Below are 25,584 nucleotides of genomic sequence, written 5' to 3'. Positions count from 1 at the left end.
GCCTGATAAGTTGATATGACCATTGTAATTAATTACTATATAAGAACAGCATACCCCGGCTTTATCAAATTTAGTGATAACATGTTCACCAGTGAGAAATTACCATGTTTTGGATAAAACTTATTGTTTTGACAGGTAAGTTTTATCGTAGTTAATATAGTGTTGGATATAACATATTTTCGAAGCCTTACAAAAGGTACCTAAATTTTATTATGGTGTGGATGTTATAACTTATAAAAATAATAAATTGTGCAGTGTATTGAAGTTGAATGATAAATATGCGATGTCTTATTCTGTCATCTTAATAATTTTTTTTTCTAACAGGGTTGCTTCATGTGAGTTTTGCTGTAGATAGTTTCAGTCTAAAGTTTGACGATGCGTTATTAGCGCAACGTGGTTTAGGATGGCCTCATAATCTGCAAGTAACGAAGGGTCATGAGGCTCTTATGAAATTATCAAAAACATTGGACAATGAACAGTCTTGCCATGTTACTACCCCCACTGGTGAACATTTCGATATATCCTCACCAAAAAATAGCAGGTAGACGGTTATTTTTAATATTAAATATAAATATTCACATGAAATTTCGCCATGAGATTATAGTACTTCCCGCTGCAGGGACACTAACTTACAATGAGAGTTTAGGCCATAATCCAACACATGAAAACATAAGTACAATGATTTTTTCTATCACATGCTTGGTCTCTTTTTTCGGTTTTTTTTACCGGCTGTTGAAGATTTTTGGTTTACATCTATACTAATATAAAGCTGAAGACTTTGTTTGTTTGTTTGAACGCGTTAATCTCGGGAACTAAAGATCCGATTTCAAAAAAAAAATTAAGCATACCTACAATTTCAAAATGCTCAGAACATTAATCTTTTTGCACTTTCGTGTGTTGCAATAACGGGCTCTAACGCAGTCATAGGTACCGACCAAAATAATTTATTCGAATATAAAATAGACCGCGAATTTTGCGGAGCTCCTTTTGCACAACCACGCACACCCAACTCTCCGCGCGGCAATAATTGTTGATGGAATTTCACTTATTTCGATGATATTTTAATTATTTTGAAATAAAAATTGCGTCTGGCACCTATTTAACAACGAAAAAAAACGTCTTGCAATAAAAAATGTATGTATAATGGATCTATCTAAAGGCAAACGATTAAAAATTACGCGTTAAAAAATGACTTTAAATTAAGGATATTTTCCTGTGCAGATAAGATGCGCACTAATAAACGCAACCACTGCGGCCAGCCAGACAGCCCGGACTGTAACCGAAATAGCAAGAGGAACAGCATATCAAAGAACCAACTATACTAAAATTAGTGTTGCCCAAATGCAAGAACAAGACGAGACTTAGCCAGTCTTGGTCTTGGTCTTGCGCCAATACACCTGGTCTTGGTCTTGGTCTTGGTCTTGCGCCAATACACCTGGTCTTGGTCTTGGTCTTGGTCTTGCGCTCCCAGTCTTGGTCTTGGTCTTGGTCTTGCAGCAAGAGTCTTGCAAGTCTTGCAAATTACCTATTAGTCTATTACTATTTATTAAAGTTTACTTTAAATCTTAGAAAAACGTATTAGAATTGGAACATTGTGAGCTTGAATTAACATAGCCATAGTAAAGATACTTGCGTGATCAGTATAATGTATTCATTTTCAGTCTAAGCACTCTGAAACTTATTTATTCTTTGGAACACCTGTAGGTACTCTTAAAAAAATTCGAAATTATTTTGCATGAGTATACCTACGCCCTATGGCGGCAATCAAATAGTGTCAAATGTTATGATTTCGGCGTGGCGGCAACGATTGTTTTTCTTTGAGAAGTAAGTACAAAACCTTTGATGCCGCATTATCAAAGTGCCGATGGTTAAAACATAACTATGCATGCACTCAGTTTGATTTTAATAGATATGTATTTTTTTAATCGCTATGTTTATGGTATTAGTCGTAATGCGCATAGGTCCAGTTTTTCATATTCTTTGATACAGTTTTTTGCGTCTCATAGAATTCCTAAGCGTACCTACCTATACACCGAACTGTTACACCTAACTACTCAGTGAAATAGCGCTAAGTCGTAGCTGCAAGACGCAAGAGTCTTGCAGGCTATGTCTTGTTCTTGCTCAAGTCTTGCACGGTCAGTCTTGGTCTTGGTCTTGCTAAAAATACGCGGTCTTGTTCTTGGTCTTGGTCTTGCAAAAACGCAAGAACAAGACCAAGACTGCAAGACCAAGACTGAGTTTGGGCAACACTAACTAAAATGCTCACTTGTCAACGTTGCTACCTCCTAGAATAAAATGTCCGTGTTATGTTACGACTTACTTACTCTGATAGAATTTACGCAATAATTTTCCTAAGTATCCATTATTATTGGAAAGGATATAATATGTTATTATAACATTGTTATAACTTATAAGGTATATTTGCTTAAAACTTGGAACGGAAATTTAGCGCGATAGGATCTTTTAATTTTAAATCTTAACTAACTAATCCTACACGATGATTTGTTTCCAATTGAGAAAATGAAACACACAAACACAATTAAACATCTTGAAATGATGTACTTGACATTGATTGTAGAAGGTCACTCGTGTAATGAGCAAATACCTTTGTTTATTGATAATCAATTACCTACCTAAGATCCATTATCTTATGACTGTGATTGTTAAACGCGATAGACGAATAAATAAGTTATCGAGTATTTATTAAAAAAAAAAAATCTTTAAATATACATATTCAAATATCCACCTTCTTTATGTGTACTTGTCATTAAACTCCTGGCTGGACTGATTTAGAAATTTTGGATTGGTGGATTCAAGAATGGTATGGATGATGGATCAAAGATCAAGTACATACTAAAGTGTCCCCTTTCGAATGATAAGGGTCGTTAACCCTTAATTTGTTTTTTCGTGATATTTCGCGAAGATTTTCTCAATATAATACAGCAGAAATACTATCACTGAAATACCTTACTTTATATAAGTTTATTAATATATTTTAAGGTTTGAACGTTGGGGTGATGAATGTAGTGTCCGAGTAAAAAATGTAGTGCCAAGCGATGAAGGAAGATGGCGCCTTATCGCTTCAGGCGGCAACGATAGCCTAGTGGGATGGATTGAACTTCTTGTTACGGGTAAATATTATAGTGATGTTATTATTGTCGGACTATTAGACAATTTGTTTTATTATAATAACCCTATTAACAAATCACCTCTAACGCTACCAGTGTAACAGTTTTACAATTAGTGTTTATTTTGTAATAATGCGGGAATTTTTATTTTTTACGCGAAGAAAACTGAACGGATTTTGGTAGTTATGTAGCTTATTTAGTTGAATAACACAAGTTGTAGAAACAGTTAATTACATTTTTCTGGGGATACGTCCGCGAATGAAACTGCTCAGCACGACTACTTACTAAATACCTATCATAAAGATATGGGGTATCTTATAACCCGGTTCATAGAACCTAACCAGGTAAACATATATTGCTACATAAAGATAAATAATCCAAATTATATTTTAGAGGAAACGTCGTCATACAGTGCACCTCCCATTGAACTATACGATGGGGCTAGTGACGTGAAAGTAGACCTTTCCAGTTTAGATAATTCCTACTGTTTGGTTGCAAAGCCTTTTTCGGAAAGTTCTTTAGTACCAGGACACTGTAGTGTTACCCTTGATAGAACAACTAGAGCTGTTCAAGGCAATTGGGAAGTACTTTTGGGAATACCTGGAATGGTTTCGGAACTCTCGATGAAGAGGCATGTTATTGTTGAAGGTAAGAAAATTTTTACTATACATACTTATGTTTATATAAAATGAGTGATATATAAGAAACGTTATATTGAATAATTTAAATATAATGTGCAAAAATTAAGGAATAAGAATTATGGGATTCTTTCTATTGTTATGTTAAGAATTATGGAAGAAGTTACGCCACTGTACCGACTCAATATGTCGTATATAGTAGTATTAGTGGATTAATTATTACAGTAGGTAAGTGTAGCTAGGTCAACTAATTGACCCTTATCAAGTTATCAAGTCTTCAATTTATGTAGATACTAGCATTTTTTATAAGCAGAATAAATTAATTAATCTTACCTAAATCAATGTTCGTAATTTTGAAGTGTAATTTCTGCGTGTTGAGAGTAAATATTTCAATGTCATGAAGAAAGGCGACGACTTTGTTATCTTTGAATCTTGCCAAAGAAGTTTCACTTCTTACACATGTGCTCGGCACACGCGCTCTTTATTTTTTTAAAGGTGTTTCTTTATTTTAATGTCCGTGTTCTTCTGATCACGTTGATACAATTTATTGATTCCATAGAAATGTTCTCCAATTTTAGCGGAGCATCTAGACGTTGGATACGTACATGATAGTAGTACTAATAAATTACACCTATACTGTAATATTCTGCATACGATGAAGAATATAACATTTTGTCGCTTTCAAAGGACTTCGCAGTCGTATGGTTATAATGTTATCGATGGATTGAGCGATGGAAGTCATAGGTATGTTTACATTTTTTAATTTAAGATTCAAATAATTGCGTTAACTTCTAATTCACAATTCACAATTCACATAATCCCTTGACTTGCTACTTATTTGCTAGCATATATTATTTACATTAATAAAAAATGGAGCATTGAAGAAAAGTTTCAAAAGATACCAATAACTATCGCAGAGACCCCTGGCAACTGTAAAACTATGTATTTCCTGGTAGGAAAACTACTGCAAACATGGTAGGTATATGTTTGCAGTAGTTTTCCTAATCCAGTAGTTAGCTTGTTATTTAATTTAAAAAATGCACTTCTCTAGAAAATTTTGGTAGGTATAGGGAAAAATATACTTATAGTGCTTTTTATACTTTTTCCTATCAAACTTGTTCTGTTTGGTTTCGAGAAGTTTTACTCAGTTTATATATATTTCCTTAAGATAAAATAGTGTAGGCACCTGTTAGTATTTTTCTTGCATTGTACAGATTATAATGTTTTCCTTAAGACGCTTATTTAACATTAATTAATTAATGAAATATTCTCAAACTTGGCATAAAAAGGTTTTAGACACACTAAGATTGATTGGTTTTGGGCTTGGGTTCTGCTTGGGTTAGATTAACTACGACAATGACTTGCGTTTTTCATATTGTATACGCATGATATACTTTTAAATTAAATAAGCATAACACAATGTTATCTTAGGAAGACCATAACTAAGAAATTATGATTATCCTTGCTCGATGTTTATGTCAAAATAATTACGGGCCATACGGTACCTATATATTTTGCGAATTAATGGTCAAAAGATTGTTTTCACGTTACAGATGCTAAAATCATCAGTATACGCATATTTCCGTACCTATAAATTTTCATTACCTAAATGGTGGTTGTTACAGTCAATTCATTAGTAAGATAGAAGTGAACACAAAGCCCGCAAATGATAAAAAAGAATACGTACTATACATACCTAATTTTATTATAAATTTTAATATGAATTATTTTTAGCTATTACGGAAAGGGCTTCGCATGGAAAGAATGTGGTATAACAGTTGAGAAACCAACACAAAGTGACTATGGGACATGGAGGTGTACTCTTGGAGTCCAGATGTGGGTCGGCAATCGTATTGAACCACAGCCACCTATGCAGGCTTTGATTAGTGTTGCTCCTAAAGGTTAGTTTTGTTTTATGGATAGGTTTTATTTATCTCTCTTTGCAATCGAGAGCGTTGGCCCTTTATATGATAGTTGATGTTTGCCGCCGGCATGGAGAAAACAAATTAGGATAACAGGGAAGAGTAGATGAAATATTATTATAGATAATTAAAATAATGTTTTTGTTAAAATATGATTGCATTTAAGACGATTAGATCTATTCCATTTTTTTGTTTATACTTATTAACTGCTTATTATTGATAGCTTAATACATAAAAATCTAGAAAAAAAAAAAGTAATGATAAAATATCACTCGATACTCGAGATCGAATTTGTAGAGTTTAAAAAAAATAAATAGGTATTTAATTTTGTAGATGTCTAATAAAATGTTTTATAATAAATTAAAATACGCATATCCTTTTTGATCCTTTTTGCGACAGGTAAAATTTATTCTAGGCAGTCTGGTAAAATACGCTCGTAGTAAGCTCGTAGTAATTTTTACTAGCACATAGCACATTATTATTTATTCGTTCGTAACAGGATTATTTGTTTTGTTTTGTGAACGATTATTATAAAGCTGGAGAGTTTGTTTGTTTGAACGCGCTAATCTCGGGAACTACTGAAAAATTGATTCGGTATTAGTTAGCCCATTTATCGAGGAAGGCTATATAGTATATAGACTATATATCATCTCGCTAAGACCAACAGGAGCACTGCGGGTAAAACCGCGGAGCACAGCTAGTAGGTATAATAATAACATATAGCCGCATGTCTAAGCTTCGCCCGGGTTGATCCAAAAAAAAAAAAGACTTGTAAATTGTAACTTGTAAATTTTTATATATTTTTAGCTGCATCACGTCGTAAGCGAGACACCGAACAGGGTGAAAGCAAAGCAGTATTTGTTCAAGAAGATGGTTCTCTTAAGATAATATGCCACGCTGACGTTTCTTTAGTCTATTGTTGGTTCCAACATCCGAATGGATCCCAATTCACACCTCTGCCCCTAACTAGCGAAAATCAAACGTTTTGGTAGGTATAACAAAATTGTCTTATTAGTATTCCAATCTTTGACACTCAAGGTGGACTCAAAATTAGGATATTAACATGCTTTTCCTGTTCTTCTATAAAAAATACAAGGTCAATGTCAGTTATCTTGTATCAATTTCAAAACAAATAAATTCTAATAATACCTCAAATTTATAGCTATTAATTTTTATTGGATTTGTATTTTATCGTTTAGATTACTCTGTACAAAAATAGATTGAATGTATTCTTTGGTAGGTATTATAAATAGAATGGTCAAAGACATACAGAAAACTACCTGCACCTACGTAGATAATTTTTCTTACAGCTAAACAGCGATTAGCATTTCTGATTTTAAGCGAAATTCTACGGTATAAACGGGGAGGATTCGAGGCTAAACTTAAAAAATCGTGAGTATTTTATAAAATGTTTATGTCAATTGCCCTTTTTTGTCCTACAGGTATACAGGAGAAGGTATGTCAGCCGGCCAATGTGGTATAACCTTCAACCACGTACGGAAAGAAGATTCTGGAACATGGAGATGCCATATGGGCCCTAGAGGACATTTGGGTGTCGAAATGACTGATGAAGTAGAAGTTCGAGTCACAGGGCCACTAGCTGCAAATAGAAAGGAAATAAAAGTGTCGAATGGTGAAACAGCTACTTTATACTGTCACACGTCAAATGGAAACAGACCTTTAGCGTATTGCCGGTTCTTGTCACCCACGTTTATGGGAATTAATATCGACTCATCTGTTACAGAGCAAAAGTAAGTTGATTTATTTATTTCTTTTTCTATAATGATGATTTATTTGGGAAACATTATTGTTAAGAAATTAACACATAGTAGAAATAAAACAATTCTTATATTTAACTACTTAACTAAATTTTATCCAATTATATTTTAAATGATTCACCATTTTTAACGTTAACATTGAGATTATTTAAATGTCATGTTTTACTCATTTATCACGCATATATTAAATATACTTACCTATACGTTTTTCAACACGTTTTATATAATTACTAGCAAAAAAATATACCTACGGTAGGTAGGTATTAATTTTAAGTAAATTAAAAGGTAATGCGAGTATAAATATAATATATATAAATAAAATATTATGTGTATAAATTTTACTCGGCTAATGTAGGTAAAAAATAAATTATAATCTAAAATCCATCCATCTAAAATAAGTGGACAAATAACAACAAAAGTTCGAGATTTCCATCTTATTAGAATGGAAAATTATTTTCTAAAGAACACGATATACGTCATAACTCGTAAAACAATGGTGGTTTCGCGGGTTTCCTGGCATGCATAAAATATCATAGTATGACAATCGCATGTTCAATAAGGCAAGTATAGTTTGATTCCAAAACTGATAAACTGTTTGCGCACAATGTCGTGAATGTGTGTACGTGTTAATTAGTAAGCGAAACGGCGACACACACCATGTAACTTTCCATAGAGCGTGTTCGATACGAAAGCTCTAATAAGATTTACATTTTACATAAACTATTTACCTACCTAGCTGGCCTACGCTTCATCTTCGAAAAGAATATTGTTTAGTTTTTTTTTCATGATTAAAGTCCTTTTTGGAAGACATTTATTCAAATTATATCCAAATTATATTAGTCGTAGGCGTAGCACCAAGTAGGTTCCAATGCTGTTAAAATGTTTACTCAAACATTACACTATCTTTACCCTGTGTCTCAATCTTATTTTATGATAATTAAGACTAACATTTGACCCGAGTGAAAAAATCAAGTACAGGACCTTTAATTACGAAAATCAGAGGTTATGTGGATGGAGTTTTCCAAGAATTGCAAGCATTCTTTTTTTCGTATAATTGAGTCGTAATTCTCTGCAGCATAAATCAAAGTAAAGCAATGATTATTATTAAATCAAGATATCTTCGATATTACAATTTACATCTGTTGTAATAGGCAAATATTATAATCTGTATTTTGGTTATTGTATAGTCTGTATAGTATCACTGTAAACTGCAATTATCTTTGCCCTCCTCCTGTCTCTTGGTTCGTGGTGTAATGTCGTGTGCGCACAATGTAGTTTGTAATAAAGTATTATAAAAATAAAGATAATTTATCAGCATCCATAAGTTGTGTTTCAATATACAATTATTTCAACAACATCCAATCACATAAAACAACTACGTATTTATATTATCATGCCAATTAACTCGTCTTGACTGGCTTTTTGGTTTTCAGTTATGAAAATAAGTATATCGTCTTTTAAAATACAAAGGCAATTTGGCATTGGCAAAGTATCAAAGACGGTTTCATATTATTTAATAGACGATTCTGGAACTTTTAAATTAATAGGTTATGATGGAAAAATTTATAGGAAATATAAAGTTCTACCTAATATACCATGTCGATTAAAATATGTAAACACTAATTGCACGGCAACGTAAGGAAATTATTTTGAAAGCACAGTGTTTAGGGATTCAGAACCCAAACATACTGACGTAAAGTTGTCGGTAACAGTAAGTAAAGAATGTGATATGAATATTAAGTTCACGTTTGTTTTAGTGCCATTTTGGGCCGTTACTATTTCACACCGGGCCGTAACCTTGACATTGGCGACTGTTCGTTGACGATAAGTTCCATTGAGGAGCAGGATATAGGAGAATGGACCTGTGCTGCGGTTGTTGATGACGAAATTGTGGAGTCTCGAGATGAAATACGACTTTTTGTTGCTGAGAGTAAGTGCTTATTACAATCGTTCTTTGTATTTGTCTTTATGAGTATTGTTCATTTGAGAATTTAGAGACTTTTTTAACATTGTCTTTAAGTCTGCCCATGCGAAGTCATGGTAAAGTGACGGACCACACACGGGCAGAATCACTTGATTGAAATGCCGAGATAAATACTAGAAGTAATAAATCGCGTTTACAATACCTACTTTTTATAGTTAGGTCTTTATATAAAAAAAATGTGTGCGTGTACTAGTGTACACACGTAAGAAGTGAAACTTCTTTATGACCTTTTTTAAAAATAAAAAATAATTTACTAAGTAAGTATATTATGTAACTTTACAGAAATACGTCGAATCACACGTGGTAGGGATAAGAAAAAGATGGCGCGTAACGGAAAAATGTCACGCTTAACGAAAAAATGTTACAATAAATTTTTTTCCAACCCCGATAAAGAAGTTTCACTTCAAAAATATAATTCAGATATTAGAGCCTATTTTAATTGTCACTAAGATTTATAGGATAGATTTCCATATTATCTTCATGTCGATCGGTGAGTGATCTACAATAACAAAAACTAGGTAATTATTTAGATGGATGGAACCTGAAATAAGAATCTAAGGCCGTCCCGATATCGACAGGCCACGCACTTGATTAATTGGGAACTAGTTTTTGTTAACTTGTAGGTACTAAATGATAAATTATGATGATACAGTATAATAAAGTCGTAAACTGGTTTCATATTGAATAGCTATGTTACATTTGGTTAGCGTTTTCAATTAATTAAAATTGTTGTTTTAAAACTTCAACTGTTTCTATAAGCAAAACAAATATACAAACATGAATACATAGCAGCAACGCTCGTTGCATATAAATAATTTAAACAACATCCTTTCCTGTAGTCGCTGCCAGCAACTGTACTTAGTTGAACTCTTTATTCTTACGTATTACGTTATTTATTTCGTATTATTTTGCAGACTTATACAGGCAACTAATATTTTTCTTTCAGCATTCATTCCTCGACGCCGAGCTGGAGTTATAGGGTTCAGCGTTGGATTAGGGGTCCTTGCCGTAATATTTATAGGTTATGTGGTGTATAAACGTGGGCCTTCCTTGCCGTTATTTAGGCGGCAAACAAACCCGCCAGCTTCAGATGGATTCTCTTTACGTGACGCATTTGCTAATGATGCGAGTTTAACAGGTAGTAGGTCCAGTCAAAGCAGTACGGAATCTGTATCCGTCGCACAATCAGCTCATTCACCAAGAACGTAGAGTTATTTGATCACAATTATAATTTATAACTAAACTATTTCTTTATTGTTTCTCTCTTCAATATTTAGTTGCAATAATATATAAGGATTGAAGAATGGTTTAATAAAAATTGGATAAATTATATTATTCGTGTCATCGTTATATTTAACCTTGTGTTAAATAAACTTGTTTAATAATGAGGAAATAATATTTAAGAAGACTTCCTAGGTTCAGCTATATTGTTTTTCTTAAATTAAATTTATCACAATATGTTCATTCATTTAATTAACTGTTGGGTGTTATTGACCTTCAAAAGATACAAAGGAGATTTAATTAAATGATAATGATAGCTGCTCCAACAGGACATGAGCAAATCGATATAGGTAATAATCATGTAATAGTTATCAGTTTTGATCGAAATTCGAAACCGTGTTGAGAGGGAAATGAGCCTTACCTGGGCCTTTAGACAAACGTACGTAACGCCATGGAATAGAAACTGCTAACGCTAATTATTGACATAAGCTCATGACATTTTGGTAATGGTTCGGTCACACTACCAAAGACGACGACGACCACGACCAAAATTCCAATCTTGCCGAAATTTGTTCAAAATCAATATTAAAATCTCCCGTCATTCTAGTACTCAGAAATAAAAAATTTCGAGGTCAATTAATAAAAAAATAGGGTTTTTTTGCGATTTTCGCCGAGATGGTAAGTTTATAATACAATCACCTGAACCAAAATTGTAGATCATCTTATTATCTATAAAAAAGGTTAAATACATTTTTTTCCAGGAGCCACCGTTTCTATGAAAAACCTTTTTGTTTATCCATTGATCTCAAAATTTTTTTTTCTAAACACCAATACGACAGGAAATTCCTAAATTTCATTTTTAATTGTGTTTTGCACAATTTTATGTAATTGCGACTGGATGAAAATTTTCTTGGTGGTCGTCGTTGTCGTTGGTAGGGTGACCGAATCCTTAGGCAAAACATCATACGCTTATGTCAATTTCTATCGATAGCGTATTCTATTCCTTGGCGTTTCGACGTTTGTCTCGGCGCTCTTAACTTGATTTTGTTACCAGTGTTTCTAACTTTGTGTCATTTGAGTTTAGTATAAAAAAGTATTTCAGGTATATTACAATTATTAATTAAAAAAATCATCATTTAAATTATTAATTAAAAAATTCAACATCCTTATTACAAATTATAAGATATGTAAATTTTAAATAAAAGAAAGTATTTAAGAATCATAATGTTTTATTCCCTTTTACAATTCGAATAATTTTATTACAAAACCTGCTTTATAATTGTAAGCAATAAATATTTAAAATATGCGAGACCCGTTTTTAAGTTAATTATCTTATTGGTTATAACAAAACGAAATAATATCAACTCCGAAATATTATTAAGAATGAGTATACGTCACGAGAGAAATATTAATTTATAACATTATCTTAATATCACATACAATGCTGGCTACTTTTTTCTTCACAATAAATAAAATGTTTATATAGGAGTGTTATTATTTTACAACCATCGCTAAAGTAAAATTATCTGACAAAATGTAAATAGGTATAATATATTCGTCAGATAATTTTACTGGGTTGTAGAAATATCACAGCTTAAGCTTCGGTGTAATCACGGACTATTCTCGAGATGGTGACCTTCGAGAAGAACTTGTTGATGGATTTGACAATGGTCTTTACGATTTGCTTGATGACCGGCGGCGCGAGATCGTCCATGAGTTGGCGCCAATTCTCGTTTGCGAATTGAAGTGTTGTCTCCGCTAAAAAAAAAATTCATTCAATTAAATTATTTGTACAAAACAATAGCATCACGGTAAATTAATAGATAGGTAGTACAGCTGATGATTTAATATTGCATTACGCGAAATGGAAAATAAAGTAAAATAATATGTGCGTTGGTAAAGTCCCTAAAAGTAGTTCTAGAGTTAATTAATTAATAATTATAAGAATGTGTTAATTTGGTATAATTTTTTTGTGTTCTATTGTATTTAAATGTTAATTTTACATGTGGATTGTCTAATCATTTATTCATTTATTCGATAAATCCTGCATTATCTACAATTTATACTCATGTGATTCATTCACGAAGTTCTGAATTATATTGACGTAAGCAAAGTAGGAGAGATAATATCAAATTGAAGTGTAAGGTCAATGTCAATAAGCGAGACAAACGTGAGGTAAACATAGCAATTACCGAGTTGTTTGTTGCCGTTGAACAGGTTCTTGAAGTCAAATTTGGTAGACTCGATGTCGTATTTGTAGTTTGGCGTGGTCAGCTTGAAGTGTTCGCCCTTGCTGTCCTTGAAGTGATTTAATTTACTGTTGATCTGGACTTTCACGTTTGCTGTAAATAATCATGAATTTGTATTTCCGATATGCACACAATTGTAGTTATTTCATCAGGAAATTTATTTATAAATAATAATAAATAATAAATAAATACACTTTATTCAGCACCAAGTAATATACACGTAAAGAAAAAGAAACAGACAATATGTTATAAAGCTAAAAAGGCGGCCTTATCGCTACTAAGCGATTTCTACCAGGCAACCTATGGGTAGGATTTTTAATTATAAGAAAGAGGTGAAAAACAATAGGTGGTGCAGCAATGAAAATGAGTTACACTATATTTAAACCATATAACTACTTATATTACAATATATTTATAAACATACGAGTAGGTATAGCGTTTTTAAAATAGGTATATTATGTACAGTTTTATGATTCTTGAACTGTTGTATTAACTATTAAGCAATTTTGTACTATCAAAATTAACTTTTATAATAATATGTTACTTACTGCAGTAGATGTTAGCATCTCCGTCTCCCTTGATAGGCAGGATCAAAATTTTACCATCAGCGTTATAGATAGAAGAAACGCTCAAGTTTCCAATTAAGTCCAATTTGAATTTCTCCTCTTTTTCGCCGATGTCGATACTACAAAAGAAAAAGGATTTAAAGCTCATATCTAAATAATATGACATTTAAATTTTAATATTCATGGTGAGAACATACATAAAAGTTTATAAACGTCATCGAATAATACGATTATTCCTGTTGTATATAGGTAAATCAAGAATGTTTTTAAATTATTTCCAAAGAACAACGAGTCGTATTTAATGGTAAATCGCCATGTTAATGCATCCGTCATTTGTTTACCTACAAATTGTTAGTGTACTTTGTATTGAGACAATGCTTCTGGAAATTGATCAATTTTGTGGAAAATTCTTTGGCGTTTTATGATTCACTTTACTTTACACAGTATATTCTCAAGCTTAAAAATCGTACAGAGATATAATAGAATCCAGCAATTATCTACGATTACATGAGGCGGATAGAATCATACTAGATTGTAACTAATCACTATTCAGATTACTGTGACGATTCGCAGCTGTTCCAGAATTAGAACGGAATCAGCTACCTACTAATATAGGACCTATATATACTAGCGGTTCGCCCCGGCTTTGCCCGTGGTACCTACATGTTTACGTTTTTTTTTTTCATAAAAACTATCCTATCTCTCAAGTTGGTCGCACATGGTGTGCGAATTTTATTATAATTGGTTAAGGAGTTCATATTATATCTAATATGCGTTATTGCAGAATAAATGTTAATTAACACTTAACGATCACCTTAATTTAATTAGATAAATAAAAAATATGGCTATCAAACTCACGTTAAATCGGTCAGTTGGATGTTACTAAGACCGTGCATTTTGGCTTTGGTGAAGGTCATCTTAAGACCGTTGCCGTCAATGTGGATGTCGTCCAAATCAGCTGGATCGATCGAAGGGACTCCCAATTCTGGAATTCCTTTTGCGAACAGGGGAAGACTTTTCACGATTTGTTCTCTGACACAGTTTTTGAAGTTGTCTTTCGAAAGTTCACACGGAGTGATGAACGATGCTGTAAAATTTAAAGAAAATACATATTATTAATTAAAGGTTTATTTTTATAAAAATAACGATATACCTTCCTTATTCCATATCCTCAACGATTTCGGTTAAATCAAACGTATTAAACGTATTTTTATAAAACTTGTAATATTTTTCAACATTGAGTTCCGCTTGGCCAGAAATAAAGTTCATTGTCAAAAGTTTAATGCACCCAGAAGTCGTATGTGTTGGAATTAAAACAAATTTACTTAATTAAGAAACGTTTCTTTTATAGGATTTTTCAATTAACTTTTATAGCTCTTACTAATAATTTCTAGCAAGATCTTTGACCTCTTTAAAAATATGAACAGGGTCAATATATATTTTTTGTTAAATATTTACTGATTGGCACAATATAATGGTTATATTTCTCAATTTATTAAGAAATGTTTGGCAAGTATGGTACTACTTACTTGTTTACATTTTATTCGTCTAACACACGTACTTACTTTTAATGTAAAATACTTTAAAAGTTTAATAAACTATTATAAAGTGCTTGGAAATTAAAATGGGAGGCTTAATTTATTACATAAAGACTCTCATTTAGATCAACAAGATAATTGATTATTTCCACGTGTAAAAGTATCAAGTTATGGACGAGAATTTTATAATAAGACAAATTACTTTATACAATAGGGGTATTTTAGTATTGTTTTTATTATATTATATTTACAAGTTGGTAGTAAAATCAATATTGTGTAAGTAGATACTATCTTGTTTTAAATAACAAATGACACTTAATTTTTCTTAATCTAGGAGAGCCACTGAGGTAGTGTTTGTATCCAGACTCCTCTGAAACGTCTTAATTTTTATGACGTTTTTCTTGTGTAAATTCAGTAAGACTGATAGGTCGTATATATACATTTTTATCTCTATTAGTGATAAGGGTGTGATATCGGGACAACGATTGCCGGGTAAGCTAATACCTACTCGTATAATTATACTTATACATATCCGAAATTAAAATGCAGGTAGGTACATAATACAGATTAACATCATTTTGCAACAATGTAAAACAGATAAATCAGTTAATTGATACCTATATCTGATATTTGCCTGCATTTGGTAGCTTATTGACATTTTATTACCCTTTTATAAGATATAATAACGATAAAAAATTAATTTATCACTTGGTAGATTATACGAGCTAATAGAAGAGATTAGATTACAGGTTCGTAAGTATCACTGTACAATAAATCTATGTTATAATATTCGTAATAATAGCACAGATTATAATCGTGACAATTTTTGACAGTAACTATTAAAAAAAAAATTCGTGACAATTTGCTGATTAGGTAAGGGTGGGTATGATAGGTTATACGATTAAAAACACTTGGCTTAAAAAGCGTAAAAAGACTACTTATAATCATTAATACTTACAGGCGAAGGTGAATACAAAAGCATCGATACTTAGCAAAAAATTTCCATAAAGTATGACAATAAGACTTACTGAATGACTTAACTTTAACATTAAGTTGATTGTATTTCCATGTCAATGTAAAGCGGACATTGTCTTGTTTCTTGAGTTGTTAATTGTTATTAATTAAAAATTAAATCTCACAAGGAAAAAGTATAAAAGGCTTATTAGACCTTACTTAATTCAGTCTTCTAAATGTGGATTCTAATTAGGTTCCTAAATAATTTAGTGAGTAAGCCGTACTTTTTACTAATTTTAGGAACTTACCTTCCTAAATGCGATTGCATTTGTCTGAATTTAGTGACTAAATCATTTAGACGACTGAATTTAGTGAAGTCTAATAAGCATTTAAGATTGACCTCTCCTTGAGAGAGTTGAGAGTTTTTTACCACAATATTTAAAATTAGTTGTTTTAGATCTTTTTGTGAGCGAGCTTCAAATTATTATCCGCTCTGATGCCTCGGTTTCCGCTCTTAAACATTTTAGTTCTAAAAACTTTGTTAATTTTCTACATACAATAATATAAGGTGGTGATTAGTTACAAATATATGACTTGCAAAACAGGACTAGGTTTTAAAAAGTAGTTAAAGACTTTAAAATAGGTGTGACTGAAGCAGTTGATGATGATTTTATAGTCAGTACATACCTCCTTGTCAAAGCTGGGTAACTCTTTATTTAATATGTTAAAAAGCTTGTTGTATCTTTTAAGTTTGACTTGCACTAAGCTTTAAGCTTACATCAAATTGTATCTATGACCTTAACTGTTTATAGATATTCTAGAACTTTTTAAAAATAACTGTCGCTATTGATTATGTACCTACACTAAACATTCTCAGAAAGAACGTATGACTAACGTTTTATGCAAATATTGATCAAGTGTAACTGAATCAATTTATAAGATAGTATAAAAACCGTTTGCATACAAATAAGCATAGATAATAATTGGTTCTGTTACGATGCTAGTCATGACTATTTTTACTATTTACTGACAGATTTTTTAAAAATATTATGTCAGCGAATCATAATTTAACGCAGGCAAATTTTGTTTAGGTCATGGGGATAAGTGAGTAAAAACACATATTAATTAATGTAAAAAAAAAATATTTTTTTAGGTACCTATTCTCTATCCACGTATAATTTATGTCAAAGAAGTATAAACAAATCAATCTGGAATGCTATAAACTTGTCATGTCTAGGTTTTTTCTTTTTTTAGACTTGTTTATTACGAACTTGGTTAATAACTAGCTAATTGGTATACAATAAGGAATTCTGTCTATTTAAGATTTTTATAATTCTTGAATTATGCACCTACTACAAGTTTGTAATATTACAAAGTAAACACGGAAGTCACACATATCATGGTTGTTTGTTTGTTTTACATTTTATTCTATGAGGCGTATGTATATTAAACACGACAGCTATATTGAAATAATAATAAACAATGGGCGGTCTTAAAGCTTTGCATTGTTTATTTACAATCAAAAAGCAATAACTGTGATAATAATTTCCCTCCATTACAATGTCTATTACAGAACCGATGTAATTAAATATAATTACAAACAAATACGAGTTATCTGAAGTCAATTTCTTTGTGTCTGTTGAATAGCGAGTGTGATTGCTATAATTCCAGAAATAAGAAGCAGAAGAACCTTAATTGCTTTATATAGCAATCGATAATAACTTTCGCATATATGCAAATTATATATGCATGGCGTCATGTAATTTTTATAATTACGAATAAACCCGGATTTTAGATAGATGACACAATATGTACTATTTGTGGTTGCTAATTATGAAATACACGTGAAGATTACGTTTTTATCTTGTTATAGCCTTCTAAATAATAATTGATTGGTAGTTTATTTCATTTGATGAGATTTATTTCGCTTTTTTTCGTTTAATGTACATATTATGTTAATTTTCTTAATGTGGCTTTGCAAATGAATCGATGTATCGTAACCTTCGACAGTGATAGCCCCTTTTATTTATACTGTTATGTTATAAATACTATTTTTACACTCGTAGTAATGTAAGATTTACGAGTACAAGTATAATGTTATTATAAAAAAAATACTAAGTAATTTAATTCCTTAACTTTATTTAATTAATTTTGGTCTAAAGTAGTGTTCTAAATATATTTTTAAAAGTTTCACGTAAGCTGGTATCGTTTATATCGTCTACCATCAAACACTTCATTTCTTGTTAAACCTATATAACTTAAACAATTTAGGGACCATGAAAATCTATACTAATATTATAAAGCTGAAGAGTTTCTTTGTTTGTGTTAACGCGCTAATCTCAGGAAATACTGGTACGATTTGAAAATTTCTTTCGATGTTAGATAGCCCATTTATCGAGGAAGGCTATAGATTATAATAAGACCAACAGGAGCGGAGCAATGCGGGTTAAACCGCGGAGCACAGCTAGTTTAATATATAATCGAATTTCCATGGATGTATTCACTCTATTGATGTATTCATATTTAGTCAACCAATATCAATAACAATTAGGTATTAATATCTATTACCTATCCAATAAGTTGTGGTCGTAAAAATAGTATTTTTAATAATAATTTTTAGTTATGTTATTATTTTTTTATATTACATGAACATATTATAGTTAGTGACAAAGGATAAAGGCCATGGTTCTAGAGAAAACTAAATAAATTAAGAATCATTGAGGGAACTTCAATATTATCTACTTAACTACATATATGTATTATTTAATTTTATTTAAATTCTCTCTACATATGTTTTTAGTTTATATTAAAAAGAAATAGAGAGACTTTTTCGTATAATCTGATAAATAAAAAATAATAATAGATGGTCGAATAAAATTGTTGTTTATAAAATAAAATAACTCACGTAAAAATCCATCTTCAGCGTTTGTGCAGAAAAATGCGGCGAGGAACACAAAAATTGATAACCGTTTCATTGTTATTGTTTAAATTAAACTATGTTAATATTATAGAGCCTTAAAGGACCTATGATTTTGGACAACAGCTGAACATCTACTGTTCGTGTTCAGGCAATGTGCTTTTATTTATGTGGAGTCGAGCCGACGCGTAGGTACCTTGGAGGCTCTCGTATAAAATTCACAAACACTCGGACGACAAGTTTTAAACAAATTGACTATTTTTTTAATTCGAGTATCTGTGTCCATATTTTATCACATCATGAATAAACATAAAAAGAGTTTTGTTTAATGTTAGCAATTTATAAAACGTAGTCAAATTTAAACAAACAAAATAATATTATAGTTGTTCAAAAATAATAATCGGTACCTTGTTTAGAGATCTACAATAAGTTTTATTCGAACTTATTTCTGTAATTAGGTTTAAAAACTTACACTTAAATTGTCATATTCAACAATTGAAAAAAATAAAGAATAAGACAGTATTTTTGCAGTTGATCTATTATTATGCGCGTGTTTCGAATATTAAGTCCATAATAAAGTATAATAAAGTAAGTCCATAATATTGAAATGCAACTATCATTCTTGTAATTATTCAAGAACAGAACAGTTAGTTTGTATTAGCAAAAAACTAACATAGAAGTTATTTTTATGTTATTGAACAAATCATAACAATGCAAATACTTTATGCAAAACATAGGTAACAGCCTTTTTTCAATGCATCATTACTGTCAAACCTCAAGATCTAATATATATAATTTTTAGAGCCTTTTATTAGAGTGGACTTTGAAACAAAAATAAGACAATATATTAGAAAAAATATTGCATGAAACACTTTATTTTACAGTAAATAAAATCATAACTAAGTTTGAAAAATACTAATCAGTTACTGATGCAATAAACTCTGCTTATGATTTACAATCACGTTAAGTTATTGTCAACGCTATATTGAAGTAATTATTATTCATACAATGCCTGCTTTACTATTGACCACACTAATACTAATGTAATAAAGCTAAAGAGTTTGTTTGGTTGTTTGTTTGTGTGAATGTGCTTATCTCAGGAACTACTGATTAAAAGTATGTCGGATAATCCATGTATGAAGGAAGGGTGTATTTAAACATAAATCATGCGTTTTGAAATAACTCTAAATAAAATAATTACAATAAATATAGAGTTTTTATGTTTGTTTATTTGTACGTGTTGTGTAGATTAGTAAAAGGATGAGGCTGGATACCTACTCTATCAACAAAGAATAGTGACGACTCATGTGCAGCTATATAAAAGGGTAGGTACATAATTTTTTATAACCTAATCGAAAAAGACCCAATTATATTTTTTAATTGTAGATAAGGAAGCGCTTGACCACGATCTCGCCTGATGGAAAGCTTAGATAATGAAAATATATGTGATGTGATCAGTAAAAAGAAATGAAAAACAAACAATTCCTAGAAAAGGAACTGTTTCTATGAACTCGATTAAATAGATATAAATGCACGTATATCATTATGCTAATATAATGTAGTTGCAAAGTCGATGTCAACGTATCCTCATAAAAAAGAAATAAATGGAAATTTGTGACTTTTATACGTGATTATTCGATGTATCTATTTATTTGATTTATTAAGGATTGTTGTATTGAAGAGATTCAGAATACTGTTAAAAATGCAAAATAGAGACCAATTATTTAATCATGCATCACATTTGATTTGCATATAATATGATTTTTAATATTCATACGATTTCCTTTTATAATATCTATATTATTGCGTTGTGAAGTTTGAAGATTCATTCTTATTGAATACTAGCTTCCGCCCGCGACTCCGTCCTCGCGGATGTCGGTCTTCGCGTGGATGGTTATTTCTCCATTTTGAGTACCTCTGTCAATAACATCTTATAAATATCTATTGGACCCTATTCCCAAATACGGCTAGGCCTATAATAATACGCAACGTGTGTTCGCGGTTCTACGGAACAACGTCTATGGATAAAACTGAAAAATTAAGATTAATTTTTTTCTACGTATTTTTCCAGGATAAAAAGTATCCTATTTTACGCCCAGGATAATAAGGTATAATTATACCAAGTTTCATCGAAATCGAACCGCTAGTTTTCACGTGATGCCTTCACATACAGACAGACAGACAGACAGACAGACAGACAAAAATTTTTTTAATCACATATTTGGGTTTGGTATCGATCCAGTAACACCCCCTGCTATTTATTTTTTCAATATTTTCAATGTACAGAATTGACCCTTCTACAGATTTATTATATGTATAGATAAATTTTCTTTTGGTAGGTAGGTTTTTATTTTATATTTGCTGAGGGTAAAAATTTTTTTTTGTAGCATAAATTAAATATCAATTTGAGTTTATTTAATTTTAATAGTTATTTTGCCGTGGATACAAATATTTTCCTGCAAACCAATACAATTACCTGCATTATTTATTGAGGAAACATTTGTAGTAGGTAGGTAGGTACCTATCGTAAAACCCTCCTAAATATTAATAAAGGGTAAACTGCCTTCTAAAAAAGTTTTAAAAAGTTTTATTATTGCATTGTATTAATCTTGATGAGGTCTGTACCTTTATTATTTTGGTGTGGTGATATTAAATGGTGGCGTAACCATTGCGGTTCTTACTTAGCTATCTTTGTGCCACTGCATGTTCATTTTCAATTTTTTTTATTTGTTAGGTATACTTAACGGCTGAATTGAAAACCTCCTCCATTTTTTTATATATATTTTTTTATATATAAAAAAAATATACAATCATTCTATTCCACGAGTGGTCGAAATCTTGGATTAGAACATTAAATCTCATAAAAAGTATTTAATATACTTCAAGTATGCATAGGTAATGCATATTCAAGTACTTATAATAAAACAGCATAAATATTTATAAACCTTTTAAGAGTTTTTTTTACAAAAAAATCATTAATATTTTCTTTGTTTCCTTAGCAACAAATAGGTATGTATAGAATTACTTCAGTAATATAAAAAAAAAAAACCATTATAACACAAATTATGCCAAGCAATAAACATTATAATAAATAAAACGCTCTACGCTCTAGTCATGCTCCATGATTTCAATGTAATTTTTGAACGATTACCATGTTTTGAGCATTGACTGCGAAGGTTTTTAGACATTAAAGGCGCATAAATTACACTTTTACAGATTTACCTTAAGTGGCTTTCTCACATAGCATATGTTTTCTTAGCTTCCTGGCGTAGGTATGTGACTCAGTATTCACGAGAAACCTTACAGAAAATCGACAAGTCATTGACATTTGAATCCAAAGCTGTTTTATTTCCTACTTTTCGGAAGTAGCTGTCACATTAATCGGTTAAATTGACCGAAATGTCCCTTTTATTTTATGAGAGTAATTACTCTGATTGAATTAAATAATAAAATAATAATGGAATTAATGAATTTCATGCTTTCACCCGTCAGGTTTAAATAGTCATCTAGAGCCAACCTAGAGCCTTCCTTTATTTTTTTTATTTTATATCAATATGTAATTCATTTTTCATTGACAGATTTTATAAGATTATGACCTCTTGTAACATCTGCTAAAATCGCTTAGTAATTTTTATATTTATTAGCAACTTTATTAGCTGTTTTTTTGTCATTTTGTGATTCGATATTATTCATGTACATATGGCCTTATTCTGATAAAAATATATAAAACTAGCTGCTCCGCGCGGTTTCACCCCTGTAGCTCCACTCCTATTGGCCGTAGGGTGATGATATATAGCCTATAACCTTCCTCGATAAATGGGCTATCTAACACCGAAATAATTTTTCAAATCGGACCAGTAGTACCCGAGATTAGCGCGTTCAAACAAACAAACAAACTCTTCAGCTTTATAATATTAGTATAGATAAAAAATAAAATAGCTCGATAGGTAGGTACGTAATTAAAATAAATCATAAATAAAAAAATCATAACTAATGTACTTTAAATATAGTAATAAGATGACATTTTTTATAGTTAGCTAATTGCATACCCCGGAATTATCCGGGTTGACCCGGTGTAACCATAGTAAATTCATTGTAGATATTAATCCCACCAAAAACATTTTCATGTAAAATGTTGCCAAGACGAGCCCATATGACTCGCACTGTCAAAAAGTTAGATCTCATGTAGAGCCAAGCTTCTAACACTACACGCCCTAACTCTACAAGGCCTAACTTCACAAACTCTACACCTTAGTCAAAATATGTGGCTTGGCCATTTCGCTACATTCACATCGGCGTAAGGTGAAAAATTAATTCACTGTTCATTACTTTTGTGTTATACAATAGTTCTTGTAGTAACGAACCACAAGCCACCGAAGCCACATATTTTGACTAAGGACTAACCCAATGATATTATATATGTATCGCCCGATTGTAGAGTTAATTTTTTATCAAGTTCCAGCAAAACTAGTACTTCCATTTTTAGCATTTATTTTAATTCGAAAAGGCTTGTTCCTGGTATCTTTATTTCGGTATTTTACTTGAAAGTTGAAGTTTTTGTACAACATTTCCTCAAATGTATATAACCTGAATTAAGTGGATATAAACTATAATTATTGATACATATTTGGTTTACATACTCATATAAATCATATAATAAACTTATTGATACCTACGTCCTACATGTATTTAAAGGAAAGAATAAGTATGTATTTATAATTTTAAAGTTACATTTATTGTTTATATTAGCGGTAGAATGTTAACAAGATTTAAAAATAGCTCTTAAAAATACTTTAAAAGAAAATGCTGAATATTAAATAAACACTATACAACATAACATTAGAATACACAATATGACGGTATAGGTTATGACATTTTGGAAGTGCACTGAACTGCAGGCTTAAATATTGGTGTGTTACTTTGTTTTATTTTTTTTAACCTCTGAACTTTACGTAAAAACCTACACGAAGAGTCATTGTTGTCAGTCTTCTATTGTTGAATTGAATATAAAAAACAATTTTGGAGATTCCTTTGTTACAGTAAATCTTTTTTTTATTATTCCTTGGTAAAATCACAGATATTTAATCTATACATATAATAAACTAGCTGCTCCGCGCGGTTTCACCCCCGTGGCTCCACTCCTGTTGCCCGTAGGCCGTAGCGTGATGAAATATAGCCTATAACCTTCCTCGATAAATGGGCTATCTAAAACCGAAAGAATTTTTCAAATCGGACCAGTAGTTCCCGAGATTAGTGCGTTCAAACAAGCAAACTTACAAACAAACAAACTCTTCAGCTTTATAATATTAGTATAGATCTGTAGAAGGGTCAATTCTGTAAATTGAAAATATTGAAAAAAAAGTGTTACTGGATCGATACCAAACCCAAATGTTATTAAAAAAATTTTTGTCTGTCTGTCTGTATATGTTGACATCACGTGAAAACTGACGGTTCGATTTCGATGAAACTTGGTATAATTATACCTTATTATCCTGGGCATAAAATAGGATAGGTACTTTTTATCCTGGAAAAATACGTGGAAAAAAAAATCTTAATTTTTCAGTTTTATCCATACACGTTGTTCTGTAGAACCGTGAACACACGTTGCGTTACCCGCAGTGTATTCTTTTTTTTAAATAGGATGTCATTGTCAGAGTTAATCAAAATTGAGAAATAAACCATCCACGCGAAGACGGACATCCGCGCGGACGGAGTCGTGGGCGGAAGCTAGTGTTTACATTATTTTCATAATGTCAAATTATTATTTTTACTATTAACTAGGAAGATATGTATACATTTTAAAGTTACTATTACTGAAATGAATATAAGTAGAATGGACTAAGTTTGGATACACCTTTTATGACATACCTAGGTACTTAGTAAAATCTTAAAGATAAAAATGAAATATAACTCAAGCTCTATATATTTTCCACTGAAACTAATGAAACTAAACTAATATACATACATATATACATTATAGAACGTGTTGATATGTATGGTCTACGTAGATAGAAATAATATTCGATTAATGAAAATAATTATTAAAGTTTTCTTAGATTAAGGGGAAACTTATTTGCTCTGTTTTTATGCGTTTATTTTTGTTCGCTAAATAAATGGTTGTAGAAAATGTGATGCATTAAAAAAACATGAAACATTTTAATTAATCAGATATTGGATGGAATAAAAAAATATTCATTAATTATACCTGCCTACAAATGTATTTTTTATAGTAAGTAACTGGAAAAGATAAGCTTCTCAATTCAATTTATTCTCTACACTGTTTATTTTTTTTAGTACCTACCTACGATTTACATAATATATAATATATTTTTTTATTATTTTGTCAGAATTGTATCATGTAGGTATATATATCAGCTTTCAACTAATATTACAATTAAGTTCTTCATATCGCGTAGTAAAAAGCTTTAGGTACTTGAAATGCGAGATAATAGAGCCATTTTGCTAGCAATGAGTTACCATTTACCAAGGCGTTTCTGCGAAATTATAAATAATAATTAATTCAAGCTGGTCTCAGTAGATAAATATGGTTTCTTAGACCCCGCTCCTAAAGTTTATGTTGGTAAAATATTAAATCCTATATCAACAAAACAAATGCCTGGAAGGTAAAATATTTGTTAAGTCTGAAATAATAATAGAAGATTAAGTATTAACTGTTTCATAAAAACATG

At 31.1% G+C, this 25,584-nt stretch overlaps 2 protein-coding genes across 3 annotated transcripts; one reads left to right on the top strand and one right to left on the bottom strand.

Moving 5' to 3' along the window:
• Positions 1-64: 64 nt before the first annotated feature.
• LOC123692012 lies at positions 65-13,569 on the top strand. 2 transcript variants are annotated; one of them, XM_045636631.1, is made up of 10 exons: positions 65-135; positions 325-541; positions 3,001-3,131; positions 3,522-3,776; positions 4,345-4,510; positions 5,501-5,667; positions 6,496-6,676; positions 7,131-7,439; positions 9,224-9,396; positions 13,460-13,569. In XM_045636631.1, the coding sequence occupies exons 1-10, from the start codon at positions 105-107 to the stop codon at positions 13,474-13,476; spliced, it is 1,647 nt and encodes a 548-aa protein (XP_045492587.1). In that variant the 5' UTR covers positions 65-104; the 3' UTR covers positions 13,477-13,569. The 2 variants fall into 2 exon arrangements, with proteins under 2 accessions (XP_045492587.1, XP_045492586.1); XM_045636630.1 differs by lacking the exon at positions 13,460-13,569 and adding an exon at positions 10,397-10,707.
• LOC123692030 (circadian clock-controlled protein daywake-like) lies at positions 11,883-19,046 on the bottom strand. The gene is made up of 5 exons (XM_045636653.1): positions 18,884-19,046; positions 14,345-14,573; positions 13,469-13,605; positions 12,864-13,013; positions 11,883-12,429 (listed from the first exon to the last, which is right to left on the bottom strand). Exons 1-5 carry the CDS (start codon positions 18,951-18,953, stop codon positions 12,266-12,268), a joined length of 750 nt encoding a protein of 249 aa, XP_045492609.1. The 5' UTR covers positions 18,954-19,046; the 3' UTR covers positions 11,883-12,265.
• Between the last annotated feature and the right edge of the window lie 6,538 nt (positions 19,047-25,584).

Source organism: Colias croceus, chromosome 5 (assembly GCF_905220415.1).
Source record: "Colias croceus chromosome 5, ilColCroc2.1".
In the NCBI taxonomy this organism is placed as follows: Eukaryota; Metazoa; Arthropoda; class Insecta; order Lepidoptera; family Pieridae; genus Colias; species Colias croceus.
Note: the sequence above shows the minus strand (reverse complement) of the source record. Positions and strands in the feature narration are given on the sequence as shown.

Coding starts and splice junctions, on each gene's coding strand:
- LOC123692030 (XM_045636653.1), bottom strand. CDS start 18,953: ATGAAACGGTTATCAATTTTTGTGTTCCTCGCCGCATTTTTCTGCACA. Junction 13,014..13,468: donor AGATGCTAACATCTACTGCA/GTAAGTAACATA, acceptor GATTATTTACAG/CAAACGTGAAAGTCCAGATC. Junction 12,430..12,863: donor CAACGGCAACAAACAACTCG/GTAATTGCTATG, acceptor TTTTTTTTTTAG/CGGAGACAACACTTCAATTC.
- LOC123692012 (XM_045636630.1), top strand. CDS start 105: ATGTTTTGGATAAAACTTATTGTTTTGACAG. Junction 7,440..9,223: donor TCATCTGTTACAGAGCAAAA/GTAAGTTGATTT, acceptor CGTTTGTTTTAG/TGCCATTTTGGGCCGTTACT. Junction 9,397..10,396: donor ACGACTTTTTGTTGCTGAGA/GTAAGTGCTTAT, acceptor TTTTTCTTTCAG/CATTCATTCCTCGACGCCGA.